This window comes from Vigna umbellata, chromosome 4 (assembly GCF_029865625.1).
Source record: "Vigna umbellata cultivar VRB3 chromosome 4, Vumbellata_1.0, whole genome shotgun sequence".
NCBI lineage: Eukaryota > Viridiplantae > Streptophyta > Magnoliopsida > Fabales > Fabaceae > Vigna > Vigna umbellata.
In genome coordinates this window covers 53,472,413-53,495,488 of record NC_142168.1, presented here as the reverse complement: position 1 = coordinate 53,495,488, position 23,076 = coordinate 53,472,413, and the positions used below count along the sequence as shown (strand labels likewise).

General features: G+C 33.0%; 3 protein-coding genes across 3 annotated transcripts; 1 reads left to right on the top strand and 2 right to left on the bottom strand.

Annotated features, from left to right (window-relative positions):
* Positions 1–10,822: 10,822 nt before the first annotated feature.
* Positions 10,823–12,222, bottom strand: LOC124822642 (GCN5-related N-acetyltransferase 4, chloroplastic-like). Its single transcript, XM_047294670.2, has 3 exons — positions 12,032–12,222; positions 11,325–11,715; positions 10,823–11,218 (listed from the first exon to the last, which is right to left on the bottom strand). Exons 1-3 carry the CDS (start codon positions 12,180–12,182, stop codon positions 10,909–10,911), a joined length of 852 nt encoding a protein of 283 aa, XP_047150626.2. The 5' UTR covers positions 12,183–12,222; the 3' UTR covers positions 10,823–10,908.
* A 3,426-nt stretch (positions 12,223–15,648) lies between these two features.
* On the bottom strand, positions 15,649–18,229 carry LOC124822640 (GCN5-related N-acetyltransferase 4, chloroplastic-like). Its single transcript, XM_047294668.2, has 3 exons — positions 18,011–18,229; positions 17,266–17,677; positions 15,649–16,151 (listed from the first exon to the last, which is right to left on the bottom strand). Exons 1-3 carry the CDS (start codon positions 18,159–18,161, stop codon positions 15,860–15,862), a joined length of 855 nt encoding a protein of 284 aa, XP_047150624.1. The 5' UTR covers positions 18,162–18,229; the 3' UTR covers positions 15,649–15,859.
* A 3,516-nt stretch (positions 18,230–21,745) lies between these two features.
* On the top strand, positions 21,746–22,681 carry LOC124822641 (uncharacterized). The gene has a single exon (XM_047294669.2). It carries the CDS (start codon positions 21,746–21,748, stop codon positions 22,679–22,681), a length of 936 nt encoding a protein of 311 aa, XP_047150625.2.
* Positions 22,682–23,076: the final 395 nt, after the last annotated feature.

Sequence of the window (23,076 nt, the reverse complement as noted above, 5' to 3'; positions counted from 1 at the left end):
AAGAAAAGAAAAGAAGAGAGAGAAATGGTGAGGATTATGATTGATAAAACACATCCATGCCTTGAAAGGTAAGACTAATGCTCCTCTATCAATCCCATTATGATGGCATTGAGAGACTCTTTGTGAGAATTTGGCAACATGTCATGATCTCATGCAACTTTACAACCGACAATTAAATAAAATGATGGTAATTTGCTGCTAAATCCAATCGATTGCATCAATCATTTCATGGGAATTATTCTTTCAAAACATCTTAACAACTTTGATATAGACTAGTTAAGGGTTGATTCCTCTCCCTCTCCAACATCATTTGTATTTTTGTTTACTCTTATTACTCTATGCTATTATTCTATGGATGCAAGAATTAGGTCAATTTCACCACCAACCTCTTCTGCCTAATACTATTGTTACTATTCCAATGTAACTTTTTTTTCTTCCAAGCTATAAATAAACATCCCTCTCTATCAAAGTAGGGTTCATATGAAAGGAGTGCACGCAACTTCTTCTATCTCTTAAGGGAAAAAGCATGTCTAAATAAAAAAGTAAAACATTCATATCATAATCAACTTAAAAGGGTTAAAAGATATAGTAAGACTATTTGATTTATCCATCTTATATTTAGGTATGATATAGTGGATAACACACTGCTACACAATATAAAATACTTATATATTCATATTATGTTTAGGGATGCTAATTTGTATACTTTGTTCCAATATTCATGTCTTAGAAAATATACTTCATACACAATGTTCATCTCCATACTATAATAGTTGGTTAGTGCAACTGTCCAGATCTACCACTGAAAAAAGGAGAGCCACACAATTTTATTTTTATATAATTACATAATATTTTTATAAAATAAATCAAAATTATTCTTTTTATATTATTTAAACAAAAATATATGATTATAGAATTTTATTATGAATTTGTTTAACAAAACTAGATAAGCTAGGAGTTTATAAGCTCTTAGTACTTTATGAGTTTTGGGTTGATAAACTAATTTATTGGATCAGAAGAGTTTGATAAATTGGATATATGTAAAAAGGGTAATTACATAAGTTTAATATATAAATGAGATTTTTTTAACAAAAAAAATTATTAATTTTTATTTTAAATTAAATTATTATTATTTTTGTATCTTTATTTATTTTTTAAAAGTCATGCATATATTCGTTTATTTTAAAAATTTATTTTAATTAAATGAGTTGATACAAAAAGCATTAATCGAATTTATTTTTATTTATTTAAAAAAAATAATGTTTTGATTTCTCGAATTAAATCACTATGCCTTGAATTTCTTTTTACATTTTTTTGTGTGTGTGATCTTTAAATACTTTCAATATAATGTTTAACTTTTTTTTATTTTGAATTGCATATATTAAGAAGTATACTTAACAAACATTAAAAAGAGTGTAATACTTCATTGTCTTTATAAAATTGATATAGGTCATAATAGGTAAAATGAAATTAACAAAAATTATCAAGATATAAAAGATAATAATGAAAGAAAATTAAATAAGCTAAAAGGTATAGAAGTTAGGTGAAATAGCATATAACTTATTAGGTAGAAGTTCATAAAATAGAATACTTTAAAGGATAAATTTGAAGTATAGAAAAATAAAATTGAAAAGAAGGTGTAAAAAGAAACAAATGTGTGAAAGAGTTATAATCTAGGTTGGGATGCCAGAACATAAAAAAATAATGTAAAAAGGAGATGTAAAACTGATTTGGGCTTTAGACTCTTTTTAGTTTCTTTTCTTTCTTTTTTTTCTCGAGTGCTTTTCCCTGCATCTCCAAGGTCTTCTTTTTGCATCTTCAATAGACAAAAATGTCTTTAAGTAAATGTTAAACAAAAGGTTGGAAAGTAGTAATTATTACTTACTAAATTTCAACTGCTAACCACTTTCATTTAATCGTTGTCTGCACCCTCTCCTTCACAGTTTCTCCCCTTTCTTCACTTTGACGTTCACCTTGCTCTCTCTCAGTGGTGGTCCCTCGTATTCTTCTTTTTCGTCCAACAGAACACAAAGGTGCTCTCTCGTGTTCTTCTTCGTGCAACACAATCTCATCTTTTTGTTGAAGCTTAGAAAGAAATTGGATATCAAGATCCTTTTAAGATATTCACGAATTTGGAAATCCGATCAAAAAAATCAAGGATTGCATAGAATTTTAAAATCCATTTAAAGCCTTGACGAATCTCATAATTCGTCGAAGGTCTTGAAGTATTTCACAATCTGCTAAAACCTCGACGGATCCTGTGAAGTTCTTCAACGGATTTTAAAACCATTGAGGTCTTTATTAAATTTCAAAATTAAAGCCTTGACGGATTTTGAATTCCATTGAAAATCTGAATTCGATTAATTTTTTTTCTGAGTTTTATTATTTTAATTTTTTTAATTTGTTAGATCTTCTTTTAATAATTTTTTAGGTCTTATTATTAGTATTATTATGAATCATATGAGGTATTGAGTGATGTATATTATGTTATAGGTTATTATATTGTAAAATGAGAGGTTCGAGAATTGAACTACAATAGATGATGGTGTTAAATTGTGATAAGTACATCCATTGAAGTAGATGTGCTAACGAATCTGAGGTGGTAAGTGACCTCTTCAGGACACATCCTAATGTAGTAAAATTGTTGAATGCATTTAATATTGTTTTCTTGATGGATTTGACATATAAGAAAAACAAATATCGACTGCCCTAGCTTGAGATAATTAATGTGACATTTACAGGGTTGACCTTCTCAGTGACTTTTGCATTCTTATCAAGTGAACGACAAAATAATTTCAATTGAACTTTGAAAAGGTTGAGGTTTATTTATGACATCTGAAGGCGACCCACATGTCATTGTTAATGACAAAGGCCTAGCCTTGATAAATGTCATTGTCAATGTATTCCTTGAGTTTTATCAGTTGCTATGTCTCTTTCACATTCTGTCAAAGCCAAGGGCAAAATGTTAGTAAATTCTATTAAGGCATGTGATGTGGTGATGGAAGCATAAGAAAATGTCATGGATTGTGAATGGGAGTCCATGTTTAGTGTCTATGTTGATCACCTTGAGTATGTTTGTAGTTGATGGCCTTTATTCTTTTAATATAGGAATCATACTTTGATTATTCTGTGTAAGTGATACTTCATAAAGGTGTAGACAAATAGAGTTATGCATTTAGGTTATACAACAACAAACAAGTATATTTTAATCTTATTTTAATTAGTTGTTTATGTTATATATTTTATGATATTGTTCATGTCATTTCTATCAGGGTTGAGTTTGCTTACTAGAGCTTCAAGAAGTATTGGAAAGTAGTATCTGAGACTTTTGTTCATATTGGAATGTTATTCATAGCATCATTATCCTCCAACATAATAAGATAAAGATATCCTTTGAAAAAAATCTTAATCTTATGAGTAAAGCTTTTAAGGAAATCAAATACAAAAGACTTGTTGGACATGTATCAAGATTTTCTTTAGGACTATTACTAAGGAGTTCAAACGAGTAAAACATATAAGATTGGAAAGTAGAAGTTGTGGATGAATTTTAAGATGAACATATGATTTATCCTATGCTTGTGAATTAACACAATGTGACCCTAGGATGATTTCTTTGGCTGAAATTCATATAATGTGGATGAGATTAAGGTTTTCAAATATTATATCCAATGAATTGTAGCCAGAGTTATGCATTCAATGCGAGCTTATGGTTTAAGAACATTTAAAAAAGGTTGACATAGGACGAAAAGTCAACATCAAGCAGAAGTTACTTGAAATTGCTTATTAGACAATGACATCTATGATACCTCCATTGCTTAAAGTTAAAACAAAAGGTGCACAAAAGAGTATACTTTAGCAAACTAAAAGGTTTACAAAGGTAAGCCCTCATATTTTGAGCATGTAGATGTCTTGCACTCAAGAAATGAAACTTTGTAATACCCCATTTTAAAGTGTCACTTGTAGTTTAAAATATGATTAAATCTGATACCTTTGCAAAAACGAATAAAAAGAACCTCATTTACTGGAAAACTTTATTCCAATCCGTAATAAAAACTTAACATAGTTCATGTTTGTTACAAAATAAACTTCAAAGACAAAAGTTACAATTATAGAAAAAACCCAAAGGTTCTCAGCTTCTCTCGTCACTTCAGTTATTACCGACATCATCTACAACTGCATTTGCTCCTGTATAACACACATGTCATACGATCATCGCACAACAACAAACAAAGAAGGGATGAGCCAACCATAAACTTAACAGATTTAACAGTTATTGTAGACATTCACCAACCAAAAAAATGTTCAATCATGCACCATCAACCCACTTCAGATGCTAAGGCTTTTATTCCCCGTAACAAACCGTAACTCTAACCTCACTGAGAGTCATTCTACTTACTCCCATAAACTTATATGGTCTTAACCTTAATGTAGGTGAGATGGTTATGCAGTCACTGATGATTCAAACTAAGCAAGTTGACAATAAACTAGGCTCTAGGTGCCAAGAATGAACCTAGAGTTACATTCAAAGAGAACTCCCAAGACTTGATCATCTGAAGTTGCATGCTTGGAGGTATCAATTTGATACAAGAAATGGAAAATCTGCCAAGCCAAGCTTGAACACAGTTTGATCATTTAAAAGTCACTCATTTAGTAACTTGAACTGATTTTCAATGGATTTTACAACATTATCACCACTATAAAAATTCATTTTCGACATATAATTTATTTTACAAAAGATCAAATTAGTTGAAACATTGTATTTTTTTGCCAAATCTTGTAGATACGACACTTGTTTACTACTACAACCCAATATACTTGCTGGTATATTTTGGGTTGCAATCATACTCCGAATAGTGATGAAGATAGTGAATCTCCTCAACAAGAACAATGAAGACGCTCACAAAGACTAAAAACATGATCAACTTGTGGCCTCGAAGGATATAGATGAAAAATATCACTATAAAAGACTTGTTCGATAAATAATACATTTGTACGTGTGTTGTAATAAATGTACATTATTTATGGTTATTAAACCTACTTTTCGTCCATTGTAGCATTCACGTGAATTACATTATTTGGTTCATTATAAATATCTAGACATACATAACTTCCATCCATTGACCACATTTCCTGACACACTTTCTTTTCTTCAACTTACTCCACCACAAACTTCTCTCTACACACCACTACATGGAAAACTTTGCCACGCATATGTTTAGGATTACCAACACAGAGAACCTAACAAATTCGTACCTCACAACCTTACTTGCAAATGACAAAAAAGAGAGTGATGATTGTGTACAATTAATTTTTGAGAGTTCTAAATTGTTTCGCATACCATACAACTTCACATTCAACCTCTTGAAAGAAAAATTCTACATAAGTTGTCAAAGTCCAACAAACACATCCATCAACAAGTTGTACTTTCGAAGACCCACAATGAATGGAGAATAACGCATAACGTATGAAGTTGTTGAAATATTAACAAATAACGATGTCTTACAAATGGTGCATTGTAAGTCTCAATACCCTATAAACACAATAATTGAATTATATGTTACATATAACAGATCCATTGAAGAAATACTTTCTCTTATGAATCCAACTACCACATCCTCTTCCACTTCCACAACCATAGACCACATCCCAACTTCACCAGCAATAGTTTATTTTGGTTATCCTCTAAAAGCACAGACATAATAAAAAGTTAGTGTGGTTATATACTCAAATTCAAATCAGACAGTCTGACAAACATCTCAATCAAACACTAGCAAATTTAATGAACTACTACAAAAAACAATCAATTCTGGTGATTGCAAAATAGTAACTCAAATTGACTAATGTCGTCTAGTAAGGTACGTAACAACCACCTTGTACACAATACGAATGAAATCAAATGTGACAATGATATTGCACAAATGATCAATCGTTGGAAAAAAAATTCAAACTATAGATGATCTATGTTACGTCTGCACACTAGTCAACACATTGAACTTTTCATCCAAACAAGTGATATACATCCACCACCCTTGCCGAAGAATACGAGGATATCAAATCTTAGAGCTACATTGATGAGCAATGGATTATAGAAAGTAGATGAATATTCTAATATTTGTTTTTCATTTTTTTTACTTCTACTTAATTATGTGCATATGTTTTTTATGCTATGTATTTCAAATACCTTGTTAGAAACTATTTCTAAATTGATGTATTTCTAATGTTGTCAATTACTCTTCAAATTTGTAAATAATCAAAACATTTTATATGTAATTCATTACATAGGAATGATAATTGATTACCAAGGGGGATTTTGAGGACAAAAATGTTTCTAGTAATCGATTATGTCAACACTATAATTGATTACAAGTACGATTATACCATTTTGGACCCGGGACCCCGAACCAACCTAGCAAGCCAAGCCCGACAGGCTGGCAGGCCAACAACATGGGTTAGTGGAGGCAGAACGACAACCTGACATCATTAAACTCAACTAAGGTGTCATACAGCTCAACCAAAGTCTCATACAACTCGACTAAGGTATCATAAAGCTCGGCCACGATGTCATACAACTCGACCAAGGTGTCATACAACTCAATTAAGATCTGAAATAGCTCGACCGAGAACCTATTACATGACTTTTAAGCATGAAATTAACCCGACAACCTGTCATCACAATATAATCGACTACCACGGGGTTTTATAACACATTATTTTTTTTGTAACTGATTACAATATAACTATAAATTATTACAATGACATATTAACAGGTAATTTAGTCATCGTGTAATCGATTACTCAACACTGTAATCGATTACACCTCGTCCCTAACTATAACACACTTATTTTCTCTCTCCTCGCGCATAAACCCTTTTTCCCCACCAATTGCACCATCTCCACCAATTGTTTCCAGATCTTCCTCATCTTGTCCCAGATTCACTTCTCATAACTTGGAAAACCTTTCCTTGTCCAATCCCTACAAATCCCACCAATTAAAACTTCATAAATCATCAGTGGCAATCGTCCAAGAGACACAAGGGTTTTTCTTCTACTGCTGGTGGTCGTGGCCATTGTTAACCCTCCAGCAACCCACCACCACCACAATCGAATCCATCTATCCCCACGATACACCTAATATATTATTTTCTACCAATACTCAATATGAGAGGTACTACTCAAAATTATTTAAACGTGATATGCTTAAACCTAAGTACCTAGATTCTGAATTTTTTAACGAAAATTTTTTTGAGTGCTACAATGTCTTCAGAAATGTTGAACTGTTATATTTTATCACTCTAAAAGAACCATATTTTTTGGAATTAATACAAGTATTCTATAACAACATTTGCATTACTAATGATGGGGTTATTCATAGTGAAGTTAAAAAAGTACCAATTATATAAAAACTTCATTATTCTTCTCTCTGACAAAATTACCAACTAAAGGCATGTCTTTTGAAGGAAATATGGTTGATGATTGGAAAGATGATTATTCTAGTATTTAAGCTAGAACTATGATTTTTTTATCAGAATGCCAAAATTATTGGTAGATTACTTGCTGGGTCTATGAAGGTTGGTAATTAAATAATGCACTATATTATTTGTCGCATTTTACTTCCCCATGCCACTAACCTTGCACAGGAAACTGAAGAAGACTTATTATTGATGTGGACACTCTTAACTAGAAGGGAGATTAATTGGACTCATCTAATCAGACATCACATGCAAATGGCCTTATGGGACACAATGCACCTCTACCATATCCCAACCTCATTCCCACTTTTTTGGATCAGTTTGACATTCCTCTACCATAAGCCTTTTGTAAAAGCTAAAAGGTCTTATCAAATTGGTAGTGAAGTTATAACATCATTTGGTTTTGTTAAAAACATTGATGATCAGTGGGACAAACATGATGATCCTTAGTCAATTCATAATGAGTGCATACCGTCTCCACAACCATAGGATACTTCTTCTACTTCCCTCGCAGATATTATGAATGTGATATGTGATCTTCGCACTTTCGATGGAACTAGATTTAATAATTTTGATGCTCAAGTTGCTCACCTTGAGGAAGGCATGGATCACCTTCGTATAGGCCCTCTTAAATGTAATTTTATTACGTATTTATTTGAACTTCAAAAACATGTTTTTAAGTATTTTTTGTTCACTATAGTAGTGTTATTTATCAATAACCAACAATCTACAAATTAAATATATCCACAAACACTTAATACTTAATTATAAACTTATATAGCTTAATTACCATAAGTATACACAACGAATCATTTAATTAATCACGATTTTTTCAATTACAATATGTGTTCTCTATGGTAAGAACCAAACCCCTCTTATAATTGATTACACAAAAGCGTAATCAATTACAGTTCGACGTTTACAAAGCAAGTCCACTTTAATTGATTACAGAGAACTTGTAATCAATTACAATTTTGGATTATACAAATAAAGTCCAGTCGTGTAATTGATAATATTGAAGTCATCTTGCTCCAAAACGACTTTTAATTGAAAGTTGTCATGTCCCTAATGACTTTAACATAAGCTAATTGATTACTTATTCATCATAATCAATTACATCAAGCTGACGTAGTTGAAAGACCTAACGACTTTCACTTTCCAACATGATTAGAACAAAAATCATTTAAATATATACTTATTATTTTCGAGTAGGGGTTGAATGACTAACTTATTTTCGTAATTTTTTAAAAATTTACCTATTCTCATAATTTATGAATGAGATTTGCTTATATAGGTAAAACAAAAACCATACTTCTGAAAATTGTAACACTGTATCGTGCACTTGTCAAAAGTTTTTTTTTTTTCTCCCGGTTATCACCACCTCTACTTCTTCTATTTGAGGTTTCACTTTGGTCATGATCAACACCATGCTGATCACTAGTTTTATAACTTCCATTTCTAGATGATATTCTAGATCCTTTCCCTCTTCAGCCGTTCCTCTTTCAACTCCCTCTGTCTTGGTGACTTGGACTTGTAAGGCCTGATTTGGTGCCCTTTCATTTCTCTCATTCATGCATTGTTCATGAACTCCCAGGGAACCTTGTAATTTTGCAATCGCAATCATTTCAAGATTTTGGGCTCCTCAATAGCAACCACTATGTAATCAAATCATGGAGATAGTTTAGACATCACCTTCTCTATGACCAGCAGGTCTGTTATCTTTTCACTGTAAGTCTTCATATGATTAACAAGACTCAACACCCTTAAAAGTAATCAGATGCCTTGTCAAGATTCTCCATATGAAGCAACTCAAACTGTTTTCTTAGAAACTAAAGCTTCCTTTTCTTGATCTTGTCATCCCTTTTTCACAAAATTTCACAAGAATCTTCCACATTTCTTTTGTTGAAGTTATTGAGACTATCTTATAAAAGTGCATAGGATTAACACATTGATGCAAGAAGAATAGATCTTTGCAGTCTTTCTTCTTGTTCTCACTGCTGTATGCATAGCATCAACACATTGATGTACATACAGGATCAATGGAGTTTTCACTCAACTACACATACTCATTTTGTACAATCTCCATAACTTCTTGAAATCCAAATATATATATCACCTTCATCTTTTTATACCATTAATCCCAATTTTTCCCATCAAGAATAGGGAGGTTGTCGGCAAATTCTTGGAACACACATACACAATCTCAATCTTGCACACCTTTTATAAAAAAGCACGTGAAACTAAAGAGAATAAGAGAATTACATATACAAAATATATTGCATTTTAATTCTGAATTATGTTATTGTATTTATAGTACAATAACCACCAACTAACATAATTGAATTAATCTATTAAAAATGTGCTTTTTCAAACTATAATAATAAATGTATATAGCTTTTTATTTGAAAGAAAAAAAATACAAAATTAAATTATAAACATAAAATTAATATTTTAAAATATATAAACAAAAAATAAAAAATAGTAAAAGAATGTAACATGTTGGACACTGACTTACTCAATACAATAAAATCCAGTGGAGAATATTCAAAAAATATAAATTTATTTATTTTAAACTTCAACATTTCTCCTCTCCTCCTTTTGTGTGGACAAGAATAAAGAGAGTTAAATATCTCATCAATTTGTAACAATGTCATGCATACTTTTTATTTATCTTTATATCTTATTTTTTATATGCATACTTTTTATTTATCTTTAAATATAATTGAATAATAGATCATAACATGTGAGTAAGTGAGACAAAATCTAATATATCTTTTTTAAAGTTGATTAAAATACTGTTTGTTTTATATAATAAAATTAAATTATTATTTGTTTATGTTTTATATATGTTTATTTTTCAAAATATTCAAATATAATGAAACGTTATTTACTTTTGCATCTAGGGTCCATAAAATAAATACTTGTACATATATCCACCACCCAAAATTTCCTTATAAACCAATTAAAAAGTTGTTGCAAATTTCACTTTTGAATAGATAATCTAGTTAATATTTTTATATTTTCAAAGGAACTTAAACAATATAAAATGAATAATATGGTAAAGAGATGGATACATGCTCATTTGCACAAAAAGTTGCATATGAAAATGAATTTATATTATTTAGGATATTTATTTTTACTTTATATATGCATCACAATTAACATACCTCGTGAAAGTTTAAGGATAAATATTTCTCCCAGACTTTTTCTACTAAAAAAGTATTTAGCTTTTCTATGGTCTGAAGACACTTATCTAACATATACAAACTTTTTCTTTGTAAAAATTTATTGGATCTCAAAATATCATGATGTTTTATGGTGTCTATCACTCCATGTACACGTGAGGACACAAATGAAGAAGAAGAAAAGGAAAAAGAATGTATGAGAAACATAACAGAAACTAATGAATTGTTTTTTAATAAAGAAAGGTTAATGAATACTATTTCCAACTAAATGTCTGAGTAGAAGGTGGTGAAGTTTTCAGAAGTTTCATCATGAAGTTGAATCTCATATCTGTTGAGGTCATTGGTTGAGGCCACTTTGCTCCTTCTGGAACCATGACACATTTGTAGCCTTGGCCTTTGTAAAACATTGTGGCCAAACGATTTTCCATGTCACAATGCAGTGCAATAGCACGACAGTTCCAACTTCTGGCATGAGACTCAGCCTTTTCTATCAGTTTTGTAGCTATTCCCTTCCTCCGAAATTTTTCACGAACTGCCACATTTGATATGTATGCAATTCCAGTCCTGCATCGCAGTAATTTGCTTATATTCATCAATAAGGATCCACATGGCAAATACATACCTTGTTCTTAAGGGTAATTGATTGTTCAAAAGTAGGTGTTGCAATTACCTTCTATGTCGCTGTGGACCCCTTCTTGGTAGAAAGTCTGCAATATTGTCTACTGTTAATATACCAACCACATAGCCCTTGTTGAGACTGAATTTACCATAAAAATAACCAATCTTGTGACCCTCACTTCCAAATGAAAATGACTCATCAAGTGAGGTGCCAATAACAGCTACCAAACACATTTTCTTGCAGTATCTTGGCTTAAAGAATCCTGCTAACGTAGCTGCTAACATAGCTGATAACATATCTATCACCAATCTGTCTATTCTGAGCACAAAATCAAATGGGAAGGAATATTCAGGGAAGAAGCGTTTGCAGTGAGTCTCTGCTACTTCCCAGTAGTCTTCTAACCTTGCCTCGCGAACAACAACTTCACTAGCCCTGCAAATTCCTGAATCCAAACACCAGAGTTTTTTCTCCTAGTTAAGTTTCATCTGAGTATAGTAAATGGAAAGCATGCATCTGCACAATGCTTTGCATCAGGTAATATCAAAACCTATGAACTCAAAATGAACTGCATGGTTTAATGTAACTAAAATTATGTATGATGCTCCACATTGTTGAATTTTTTTACCAGGATAGATACCACTAATAAACGTGAAAACTTCAGCTCATACTTGAATTATTAACATTGACCATAGTTAACTCGCAAAATGGTTCAAATAAGATAAAGTGAACGCACAGGAGGTAACAATGCAGAAAAGCACCTGAGTTGGAGAGACAAAGGAGAGAGGAATCATTGGATGAAGGTGGAGCCTTGGAAGGGAAAGAGTTTGGCTTCTTAAAACTGATATTGAAATGTGAGAATATGGTGAGAGTTGAAGATACAGAGAAATCCAAAGGAATAACAGACAGCATTTTGTGGAGAGTCTGTGTTGTGGAACTCCCACATCGTTTGAAATATCTTTATATTGTGTTTGGTATAAGACGAAGACAGAGTTTCATGCAATATGGCATGTGTGAGAAGAGAGTGTAGACAGAAGAGTCAATTAAATAGGATGAGCTGTTGTTTGTCAGAAGTGGAAGAATATTTTTAATGACTTATAATAACAATTTGTCATTTTGTTTTTTAAACTTTAAATTGGAAATAGTAGAATTTATTTATTTTTTGTATATAAGATATTTTGAAAAAAAAGTTAAAAAATATATATCATCTTAATGAAATTTAAAATATATACTAAGACCATTTTTTGACATTGTTTTATTTATTAAGATAATATTTTCGTAAATTTTGTATATAAATATTTTAAAAAAATAATATATATACTTAATTTATTCATTTTAACCCATGTTATATTTAGGAATGATAATAAATAACACACTATTACTTTATATATATTTTTAATAAATAATTATACTCGTTTATACCATATAAAATACTTATCTATTCATAATGTGATTAGGGACGTTATTTGAACTTACTGTTGCAACTCTAGAATTGCTTTACTGTTTTAATATTTATGAAGTAAAAGCACAAAGTGTCTTCCCACGGTCCTGATAGTATAACAGAATATAAAGAACTCTATAAATATTTGTAAAATTTCTATTGAAGATTATTGCCAATTTCATCAACTTTACAAATTTCCTTTGATTCAAATTAAGGTAAGAACAACTATATTGTCAACCACAATCACATAAACATAAGAATCCCAATTAGAAAGTACCAATATACAATAACCAGAAAGTAACAAAGCAACCTAATAAACTAATATCAGAATGATGATGCTGAATAAAACCAAAAAGTAAACAAGAAGAGAAAATATAATGCTACCTAAATTGGATATGGAATGAATTGGGAACTGAAATCTGATATAATTCTCAGTTCCATCAAAAGTAGTTACAGCACATCACAAAACCAAGTAAAACACCTATCACCAAAACATATATATGATAATCACACCTAGCCTTACCCTTTCAACTACAAAGATAACAAAGAAAAGCAAAACCTAACTTCAATCCTTGCCATTTCTTTTCTTGACAGCAAGACTTTTCCCTAGAGAGGAAACTCAACTGACATAAAAACCAAAACCCAAACCCCCAAATCCATAGACAGCCCTTCCCTGCCTCTTCAGAGCATAAACAACTTCCATACAGTAACCGCCTTCCTAAAATCAACTACCTTATTATTTGGAAGTAAATGATAATGACATAAACATCATTATTGATATGAAGGAAACAGCAGATTAGAACGAAACAGCAGCAACTAAGAACCTGTGCAGGAATGTAGTAACTAACCTGGGTTGGAAAAGTCAGAGTAGAGTCACCGTTAGAGCAGATTCATCGTGAGAGCAGCGTGAGGTTTTGCAGAATTTGTCTTAAATAGAGTCACTGTGAGAGCATTTTTTAGGGTTTCGTAACTTAATAAGTTAATAAAATAAAATTAGGTGGATTGGTGAGCCAACCCAGCTTACCATGGATTCAATCCAGATGAACCGAGTTCTAATTAAATGGGATTGAAAATTGAACCGTAACAAAACATCAACCCATCCTGAACCCGTTTTGACAACACTAATTATGGTCGACTTGTTCTTTCAATTTTTGATGGCTGACTTATTCTTACTCGAGTTCATTTCAATAGGTCGAGTTCATTTTAAGTTGTCCACTAATTCCACTAAGCTATCCATGTTATCTGGACTCTACACCAAGCTATTTAAGTTCTTCACTTGCTCCACTGAGCTACTTGGACTCCCCATTGAGCTATCTACATGATCTACTGGGTTTTCCACATGTTCTTCTGAGATCTCCACATGCTCTTTCGAGCTATGCGAGTTGTCCAAACACCTCCTCAGTCTATATCAATTGTACATGCCCGTCTCTGGACTATATGAACTCTATGTCCCTCTTTGGGCTATCCGAGTTTTTCTTGCCCTCTCTAGCATACTCAGTTCTCTAGTCGACCTATTCACGCTGCTCGGTTGTCTTGCCGAGTTCACTAGTTGCATGTGCTCGACCGTTGAGCTTCGTCCCATCGTCAACAACGTCACTTCTTCTTCAACTTCTTCTATGAGGTTCATTGCCTCTTCTCTTTCATTCTCAGATCGACAATTTTTTGCAAAATGTCTGACCTTACCACAACCGAAACACTTGGCTGAGTAACAATCCTTTGCATAATAGTCATACTTGCCACATTTGAAACACTCGACACTTAAGTTGCTCGATTGACCTTCTCTCCATGGACCTCGTCCTCTTTCGTGCCAATTTTGTTGATCGGGATTTTCTTTCTCTTGTTTTCTTCCTCGACTTCTATCACCATGATCTCTTCATCTACTTCCTTGGTATCATCCTCTACTTTGAGTGTTTTGAGTCTCTCCCTTCATTTGGAGTAATTATTTTTTTAGTGGCTCCCACTTCTTCTTCTTTTGCTGCTTGTGCGCCTCAAGAGACCCGACAAGCACTACACCGGTGAGTATTGACAAATCCTTGGACTGCTCAATCACGCAGACCATATTCTCAAAGTTGTCGATCAACAACCTCATAATTTTCTCCATATTCGGCTAATGGATAGCGTCTCTCCATTTTTGTCTAGCTAGTTCATCACTCTTTCAACCCGAGTAATATACTAAGCTACTTCCTCAGTCTCTTTCATTCTCATGCTCTCCAACTCTCTCTGAGTGTTTGAAGCCTCACTTGGTTATCCCCCTTATATGCCTTCTCTAAAATATCTCACGCTTCTTTTGAAGATTTTGCACTTGCAATCTTTTCAAAGCCTAACTCATGCACAACTTGGTATAATATGTATAAAGTTGCCTTGTCCTTCATACGCGCTGCTTTTAATGCATTCATTTGGGGATTTGACCAATTCATGGTGTTTTCTGGTTCTACGTGACCATTTTCTACCACTCCCAATTTTCTTAGAAACTAAGAAGAACCTTCATCTTGAGACTCCAATTGTTATAGTTGACCGCCTTTGTCAACTTAGATAGGGGCACATTGTTTGTAAAATTGATCATCTCTTTTTCTTCACTCAAACACTCAAGTTAATTGGTTCTAGATACCACTTTGTTAGCAAAATAAACCTTTATGTGAAATTTTTATTCACTTCCTGTATGTTTCATGGAAACAAAACATTACAATTTATAGACTCTACTCTAGCTTTTCTTCTCCAAGCCTTACACTTTGCTATCAAAACACAATTATTACCTATTAACCAATACAATAAACTTCTAAACCTTGCACTCTAAAACTGATAAAACTCCTAAATAATTTAACTACCATAAAACAACCCATTTAAGTTTACCTAAGAGATTAACATATATAAAAGTTTGTGGATAAATTAGATTCATTCTAGTAAACAAGTATGGTCCGAAGAACTTTATCTAACGTATGAGCTAAAACAAACTTTTTCATAGTAAAAAGTACAAAACAAAAAGTTAGAAACTAACCTATTTTCTCTAAATACAATGTCCAATCACTCCATGCACACGTGAGGACGCAAATGAAGGAGAAAAGAACAAGAATATGTGAGTAAAATTATAGAAAATAGTGAACTGTTTTATAGTAGACAATGTTTATGAATACTATTTCCTACTATATATCTAACTAGAAGATGGAGAATTTTTTAGAAGCTTCATCATGAAGTTGAATCTGATATCTGATGAGGTTCTTGGTTGAGGCCACTTTGCTCCTTCTGGAACCATGACACATTTGTAACCTTGGCCTTTGTATAGCATTGTGGCCACAGGATTTTCCAAGTCACAATGCAGTGCAATTGCACGACAGCTCCAACTTCTGGCATGAGACTCAGCCCTCTCTATCAGTTTTTTAGCTATTCCCTTCCTCCGAAAATTTTCTCGTACTGCAACATTTGATATGTATGCAACTCCAGTCCTACAATAAAGTAATTTTGTCATAGTCATATCAATAAGAAGAAACTGTGCATGTGGGATGAAAGATTCTGTGTAATAAGTAACTTTTGTGCTATAGAGGGATATCATCCATCCAGCTATTACTTCTAAGACAAAAAGACTCGAAAAATGTATGCAGGGTCTGTAACTTTATGGAAAACATTTCTGCATTTTTTTGTGCTGGTTTAAGTATTACTTTTAGGGAACATTTTCTTCTGCTTGATGCAGAAAAATATTTTGCAGATACTACACTTTCAACACTTGATGAAAACATGCTGCACAATTCCATAAGAGCTGAATTCCCTAAAACTCAACTTTTTAGGCCATTATTTATATACGAAAAAGAGCATGGTTATGAATGATTCCAACAAACACACACACACACACACACACACACATATATATATATATATATATATATATATATATATAGATAGATATAGATATAGATACAGATATATAGAAGTACTGCTGCAAGTGACCAAGTAAAAAGGAAAGTTTTCAACCTAAAGCTTTGAGATCTGAGCAATATGCTCCAAACAGAAAGAATGGACAAGCAAATTTAACTCAAACTGGTAGACAATAACCTACATCAAATTGAAGCTTATAACGAAGAAATGCACCATTTATTGTTTCATGGACAAACTACGAATCAATGTTTCAACATTGACTTCCAAATCGGAATTTTGTATGTTGAGGTAGTAATTTTATTAGCCAAGGTACTAACAGAAAATGAACAATTTATTTAGAAGTCATTTTCTTAATGAAGATGGTGAACCATGAAGGCATACATACATAAAAACAAAAGTTGAAAGCATTATAATAACTTCAGGCCTTAAATAACCCCTTGTTACAGGTTGTTGAATAGCTGTATTAGTTGACTTCAGTTAGTTAGTTGGTTGATTTTAGTTAGTTTCCATTGCACTCTAACAAATACATACAATTCCCTCTTGAATTATCATCATCCAATCATTCAAAAAAGAGTGACATACTTGTATGGAAGTAAAGCTATGCCACATGGAGTTATTTCCTTTTTTTTCCTCAAAATGGTGAAATCCCTTACTTCTCCAAGTTCCAGAAGTTAGTGTTGCACTTACCTTCTATGTCTCCTTGGCCCCTTTCTTGGTAGAAAGTCTGCATTATTGTCTACTGTCAATATTCCAGCCACATAGCCCCTGTTGAGACTGAATTTCCCATCAAAACTACCAATTTTGTGACCCTCACTACCAAACGAAAAGGACTCATCAAGCGAGGTGCCAATAACAGCCACCAAACAGATTTTTCTGCAGTGTCTTGGCCTGAATAATCCTGCTAAAATAGCTGCTAACATAGCCAACACCAATCTGTCTATCCTGAGCACAAAATCTAAAGGGAAGGAATATTCAGGGAAGAAGCACTTGCAGTGAGTCTCTGCTACTCCCCAATAGTCCTCCAACCTTGCCTCGCGGACAATTATTTCCGGGGACACTGCTGGGAACAAATCAGCAACTTCACTAGCCCTGCAAATTCCTGAAATTCAAAAACCAGATTTTTATCTCCTACTGAAGTTTCCATCAGAGTATAATAAATGGAAACAAGCATTTCCAGAATGCTTTGCATCAGGTGAAATCAAAACCTATGAAGTGAACATGGAACTGCATGATTTGATGTAACTATATTTATGTATGATGCTCCACATTGTTGACTATAGTCAACTTGAAAAGGGTTTGAATAAGATGAATTGAATGGAGAAAATTTCCCAATAATTTTCAGAAGGACAAGAAATAAATCACAACCCAGTGATTCAATGATGCGTAACTCTGAAGGCAGCCCTGCAGAACAGGTAAGTGTGCAGAGAAGTACCTGAGTTGTGGAGAGAAAGGAGAGAGAATTCATTGGAGGAAGGTGAAACCTTGGAAGGGAAAGAGTTTGATTTCTTAGAAGTGATATTGAAAGGTGAGAATTTGGTGAGAGTTGAGGATACAGAGATATGCAAGGGAATAATAGACAGCATTTCGAGGAGGGTCTCTGTGTCTGTTCTGGAACTCCCACTTCATTGGAAATATCTAATGTTTGTGTTTGTGTTTGGTATAAGAGAGACTGAGTTACATGTAACATGGCATGTGTGACTAGAGTCAAGACAAAAGAAGGTGAATCAAATAGGATGAGATGTTCTTCCTTATATAGGTAAGACAATTTTTTTCCTGCCTATAAGAAGGTATGTGTCATTTCTTAAAAGACTTTGGATATAAGATAATAAAATATTTTTACTTTTTTAAATAAATTAGAAAATTATTGCTATTTTTTATATTTTAAATAATTTTATAAAATAAAAAATTATTTAAAATAAGATGGTATTTTGTATAATTAAAAATTGTTAACTCAAGGTTCATCACAAGTTATTTTGAATAAATGTTGTAAAACAAAACAAAATATATCATTTATGTCTAATTGCACAGAAAACGTTTTGTTAGATGAGGATAAATGCATTGTTTGTTCATATGTAGTATATATTTTTAAAATTAATATTAATATGGTTTAAAAAGAGATCACATATCAACCTAGCTTAATTCTTAATTTAATTTTTATATTCTATTTTAAACTCAATTCTCTTTATATTGTTTAAATAGAAAGAGTAAATCTTTATAGGAACTCAATGAGTCCTTATATTAAGAAATATAATTACAGAGGAAATAATTATTCTCGATTCAATTTAATATTTGTGATTAAATAATTAATTCGTTTATTTTCTTTTCTTAATATTAAAACCATCTTGTTATTGATTGAAGTGTTACTAAATCGATATTAACTATGATGAAAAGTGTATTTTTGTTAGCATTAAGCCAACACCTTATTTATTATAATTAATTTATACAAATTGGTTTTTACTACTTTAAATTGAATGGGTGCACACATGATTTTCATGCATTATAATATAGTGAGAGAACATAAATTTCAATATATTTTCTAAATCTTTCTTATAATAATTGTTAAATAAATTTCAATTGAATGCATTTTTGTATGGTATAGTATCTAATTCAATCGGTAAGTTAAGTAATAAGTCAGCATCAATGATAAACGTGATTTGTTAACCGAATAGTATAGATTCAAAGTTATTTGGTATGTTCCTTAAGTTAATGATTAAGTAGGCCAAATGAGCATGTGAGTATTGGGTCAGCGAAAATATTAGTGCTATTAGGCCGATATCAATTTAAGGTCTGCAAAACATATGTGTTATTAGGACATCGTCAATTTAAGGTCTATTAAGTACCTATAAATATAAGGGTAAGCTACGAAGGTAAGGTTAGCGTAATTGAGTTCTTATACTTAATTGTGAATTAAGTTCATTTATTAAAATCTGACTTGAACGTCGGAGTGCCTTTAGTAGGCACCTACTGCTCGACTTGGATTTGAAGAAATATAAATTTTTAAGCAAAGATGTTGATAATTGTATATTTATATTTACATTTGTGGTTTAAATTTAAAATTTTGATATGATTTTTGTACTTAAACAATTGATTTAAAGAGGATTTATGACAATTGAAGTTATTGAAAATTAAAAAGATTTAAAAAGTGATTTTTAGTGGCATAAATTATTCTTGGATACTCTAATGTTTATTTATGCAGCTGAAGTTAAAGTTGTATTCATTTCAAGTGTGAAATTAATTGATCCAAAGTTACAACATGAAACCTAAAATCAAAATTCTGAAAAGGAAATTACAAATAGTTAAAGGCATCCCTATTTTTACAACATACACCTTTCGCTGGGCAGACCATCAAATTTTACTCCTACGCCCCTAAATTTTTACAATTACACCCCTCATTTTGAAATGGGCAAAACAGTTAGTCCTTATTCCTGTACCCCTACTTTGTCTAAGTTCACCCCTATACCACTAACAAATCAGACTCAACCAGATCATACCATGTGGCAATCCTAACTCTAAAGATATGTCCAACCAGAACATGCCACATAATCATCCCAACTACATCAACATTCTTACACGTCATCTTCTTCTTCATCCAACCATCCATCAACAGAAATCTTAGATATGGCCAACCACCATGCATTGGCCACCGTCAACCATGGCAGCAACCACATGCCTCATTCCTCCTTCAACCAACAAAATCTCATTCCACCACCGCGAGCAACCATGGCCTTCTCATGCAAACCACCATCATCATCGTGTCGCCACGACAAAGCTCTTCGTGCAACCACCAAAACACCATGATGCATAAACCAAACCACAATCTTCACCGCAAAGCACCTACAACATATCGAACCCCAATTTTCAAACCAAATAAAAAACACAGGAGAACAAAACCCATCGCGAAGAACCCTAAAGTAGCGAACTCCTTAAGCCGCCACCATCATCGAGCCACCTGCAACCACAAACAGACCTGTAAATTCCAAAAAAACCCTCAATCCGTAAAACCCTAAATCGTGTTGCACCTTTCACCCAATCGAAAACCTAATTGCAATCTCCTCTACATGAATCGTCCAACCTCACACTTCCATAGCCGCAAACCAACCAGCAAATCGCGAGACATAGAACTGCGATGAACCTACGAAGAAGAACCTCATCGTCCTCCCCAAATCGCAAATCGTGAAGCCACCGTGAGCAACCTAAACAATCAAAACCATAGAACCAATTCGCATATCTGCAATCACGAACCACGCGAGCTCCGCACCACGAGTCATCTCTATCACCACCTGCAAGAATCCCGAAACACAAAAAGAACCCCGAAATTGTGACCTTCTGAAGAGAAACTTTAAATCGCGTCACGGACCATCTTCGGGTTGGGTCTATCAAAGAGGAGGTTCACTAGGGAGACACAAACACCAATTACATCTAAGCCCAACAATATAAGGGATTGACACCACTCTCTACCCAAAACCTTAAGGAAACAAGTTAATTGGTTTTTCATCTTTATATAGTGCTCTACTTTCTCATTTCTATCCAATGTGGGACTTAGACACACACTTGGATTCCCAAAAATATCTCCTTCAAGGGTGAGTCCCTTCCACATAGGTACACTCCCCCTCGAATAGGGAAGCATTCCCAACTAACCACAACCACGAGTAGCCCTTTCCAATCGTCGTTCATCTTAATGAGACTTGCTTACCTAAATACCATTTGCCAGCAAGACTTTCGGTATAGGGATCATTATAAATATTGTGACCTTGTGATCATTATATACATAGGATTTCCTTGTTTCTTCTTAAATGTTGGTTGGTTTAGGAGATATTTATTTTATGTTAGTCTGTTTTGAGTTTGTTAAAATAAATTGGTTATCATGCAATCCTATTTTCTAGGATACGCAAATGAAATCTAGGCTAGTTAACCACTCATGTATCTTTAGCATGTAAAATTATGGGTGGATATAGTCCTTTCAGTTACTTCTTTTTTGGTCAGTTCTCTTTGTATTTTGGCTTTATAAGTCAACTTATCCTTTGTTAATTTAATAAGAAATTTTGTAGCACATACCTTCACTGTGTATATAGGGGCCTGATCCTAAATCTCCTTAAGAGTGAGAGAAACAATGATGAGTGAGTGGAAAGAAACAACAAATTTCTTTCAGAAAGAGTGTGAAAACAAAATGGCAGAGAATGATAAGCATGTGCAACATGCGATCCCAAAATTTGCTGGTCATTATGATCATTGGGCAAAGTTGATGGAAACTTTCCTACGTTCCAAACAATATTGGAATTTGGTAGAGCATGGGATCACCAAAGTTGTAGATGAAGCAACACCTTTAGAGGAAGAAGTTAAATTGGTGAAGGAGCATAAGTTAAAAGACTTGAAGATAATGAATTACCTTTATCAAGCTATAGACTGTGAAGTGTTGGATACAATACTTAATGATGAAACGTCCAAAGACATTTGGGATTCAATGAAGCAAAAATTCCAAGGCTCTACTAGGGTGAAAAGAGCACAGTTGCAAGCATTACGTAGGGAGTTTGAAATTTTACAGATGAAGAAAGGAGAGATAGTCAATTTGTATTTTGCTCGTACTCTAAAGATTGCTAAAAGCATGAAAGCGTGTGGTGAACATATGGATGAGAGTGTTATCACTACGAAAATATTAAGCTCCATGATCTCTAAATTTAACTACGCTGTTTGCTCAATTGAAGAAACAAATAATTTAGAGATTATGACAATTGATGAGTTACAAAGTAGTCTCTTTGTTCATGATGATGAAGAAAATGTGCTTCACATTACCAATGAAGATAAAGGAGGAAGGGGAAGAGGACGGGGAAGACATTTCATTAGAGACGGCCAAGGAAGAGGAAGAGGAAGACAACCCTTCAACAAAGCAAACATTGAGTGCTTTAAATGTCACAAGCTTGGACATTTTCAATATGAATGTCCCACTTGGCAAAATGCAAACTATGTTGAGGCTGAGGTACAGGATGAAATAAAAGAAGAAGATGAACTCTTATTAATGGCCTATGTTGATCACAAACAAGGGAAGGAAGAAAATTGGTTTCCTGACTCTAGGTGCAGCAATCATATGAGTGCCAATGAGGAATGATTTTAAAACATGGATGAAAGCTTTAGGCACACTGTCAAGCTTGGTAATAATACTAGATTGAATGTAATGGGAAAAGGAAATGTTAGACTGAAAGTCAATGGGTTTACAAATGTGATCTCAAATGTTTACTATTTTCCTGATCTTAAGAATAATCTTTAAAGCATAGGACAACTTCAAGAAAAAGGGCTCACTATTGTGATTCACAATAGAAATGTGCAGTTCATCATCCTAGACGTAGGAAGATTATGGAGGTTCAAATGAGTGGAAATAAGATGTTTTCTGTGGCAGCCACTATGATGCTAGAAAATCCTACATGTTTTTAGATGGAGTAGTAAACGAATCTCGTCTTTGGCACCACTGATTTGGTCATTTACATTACAATGACTTGAAGTTAC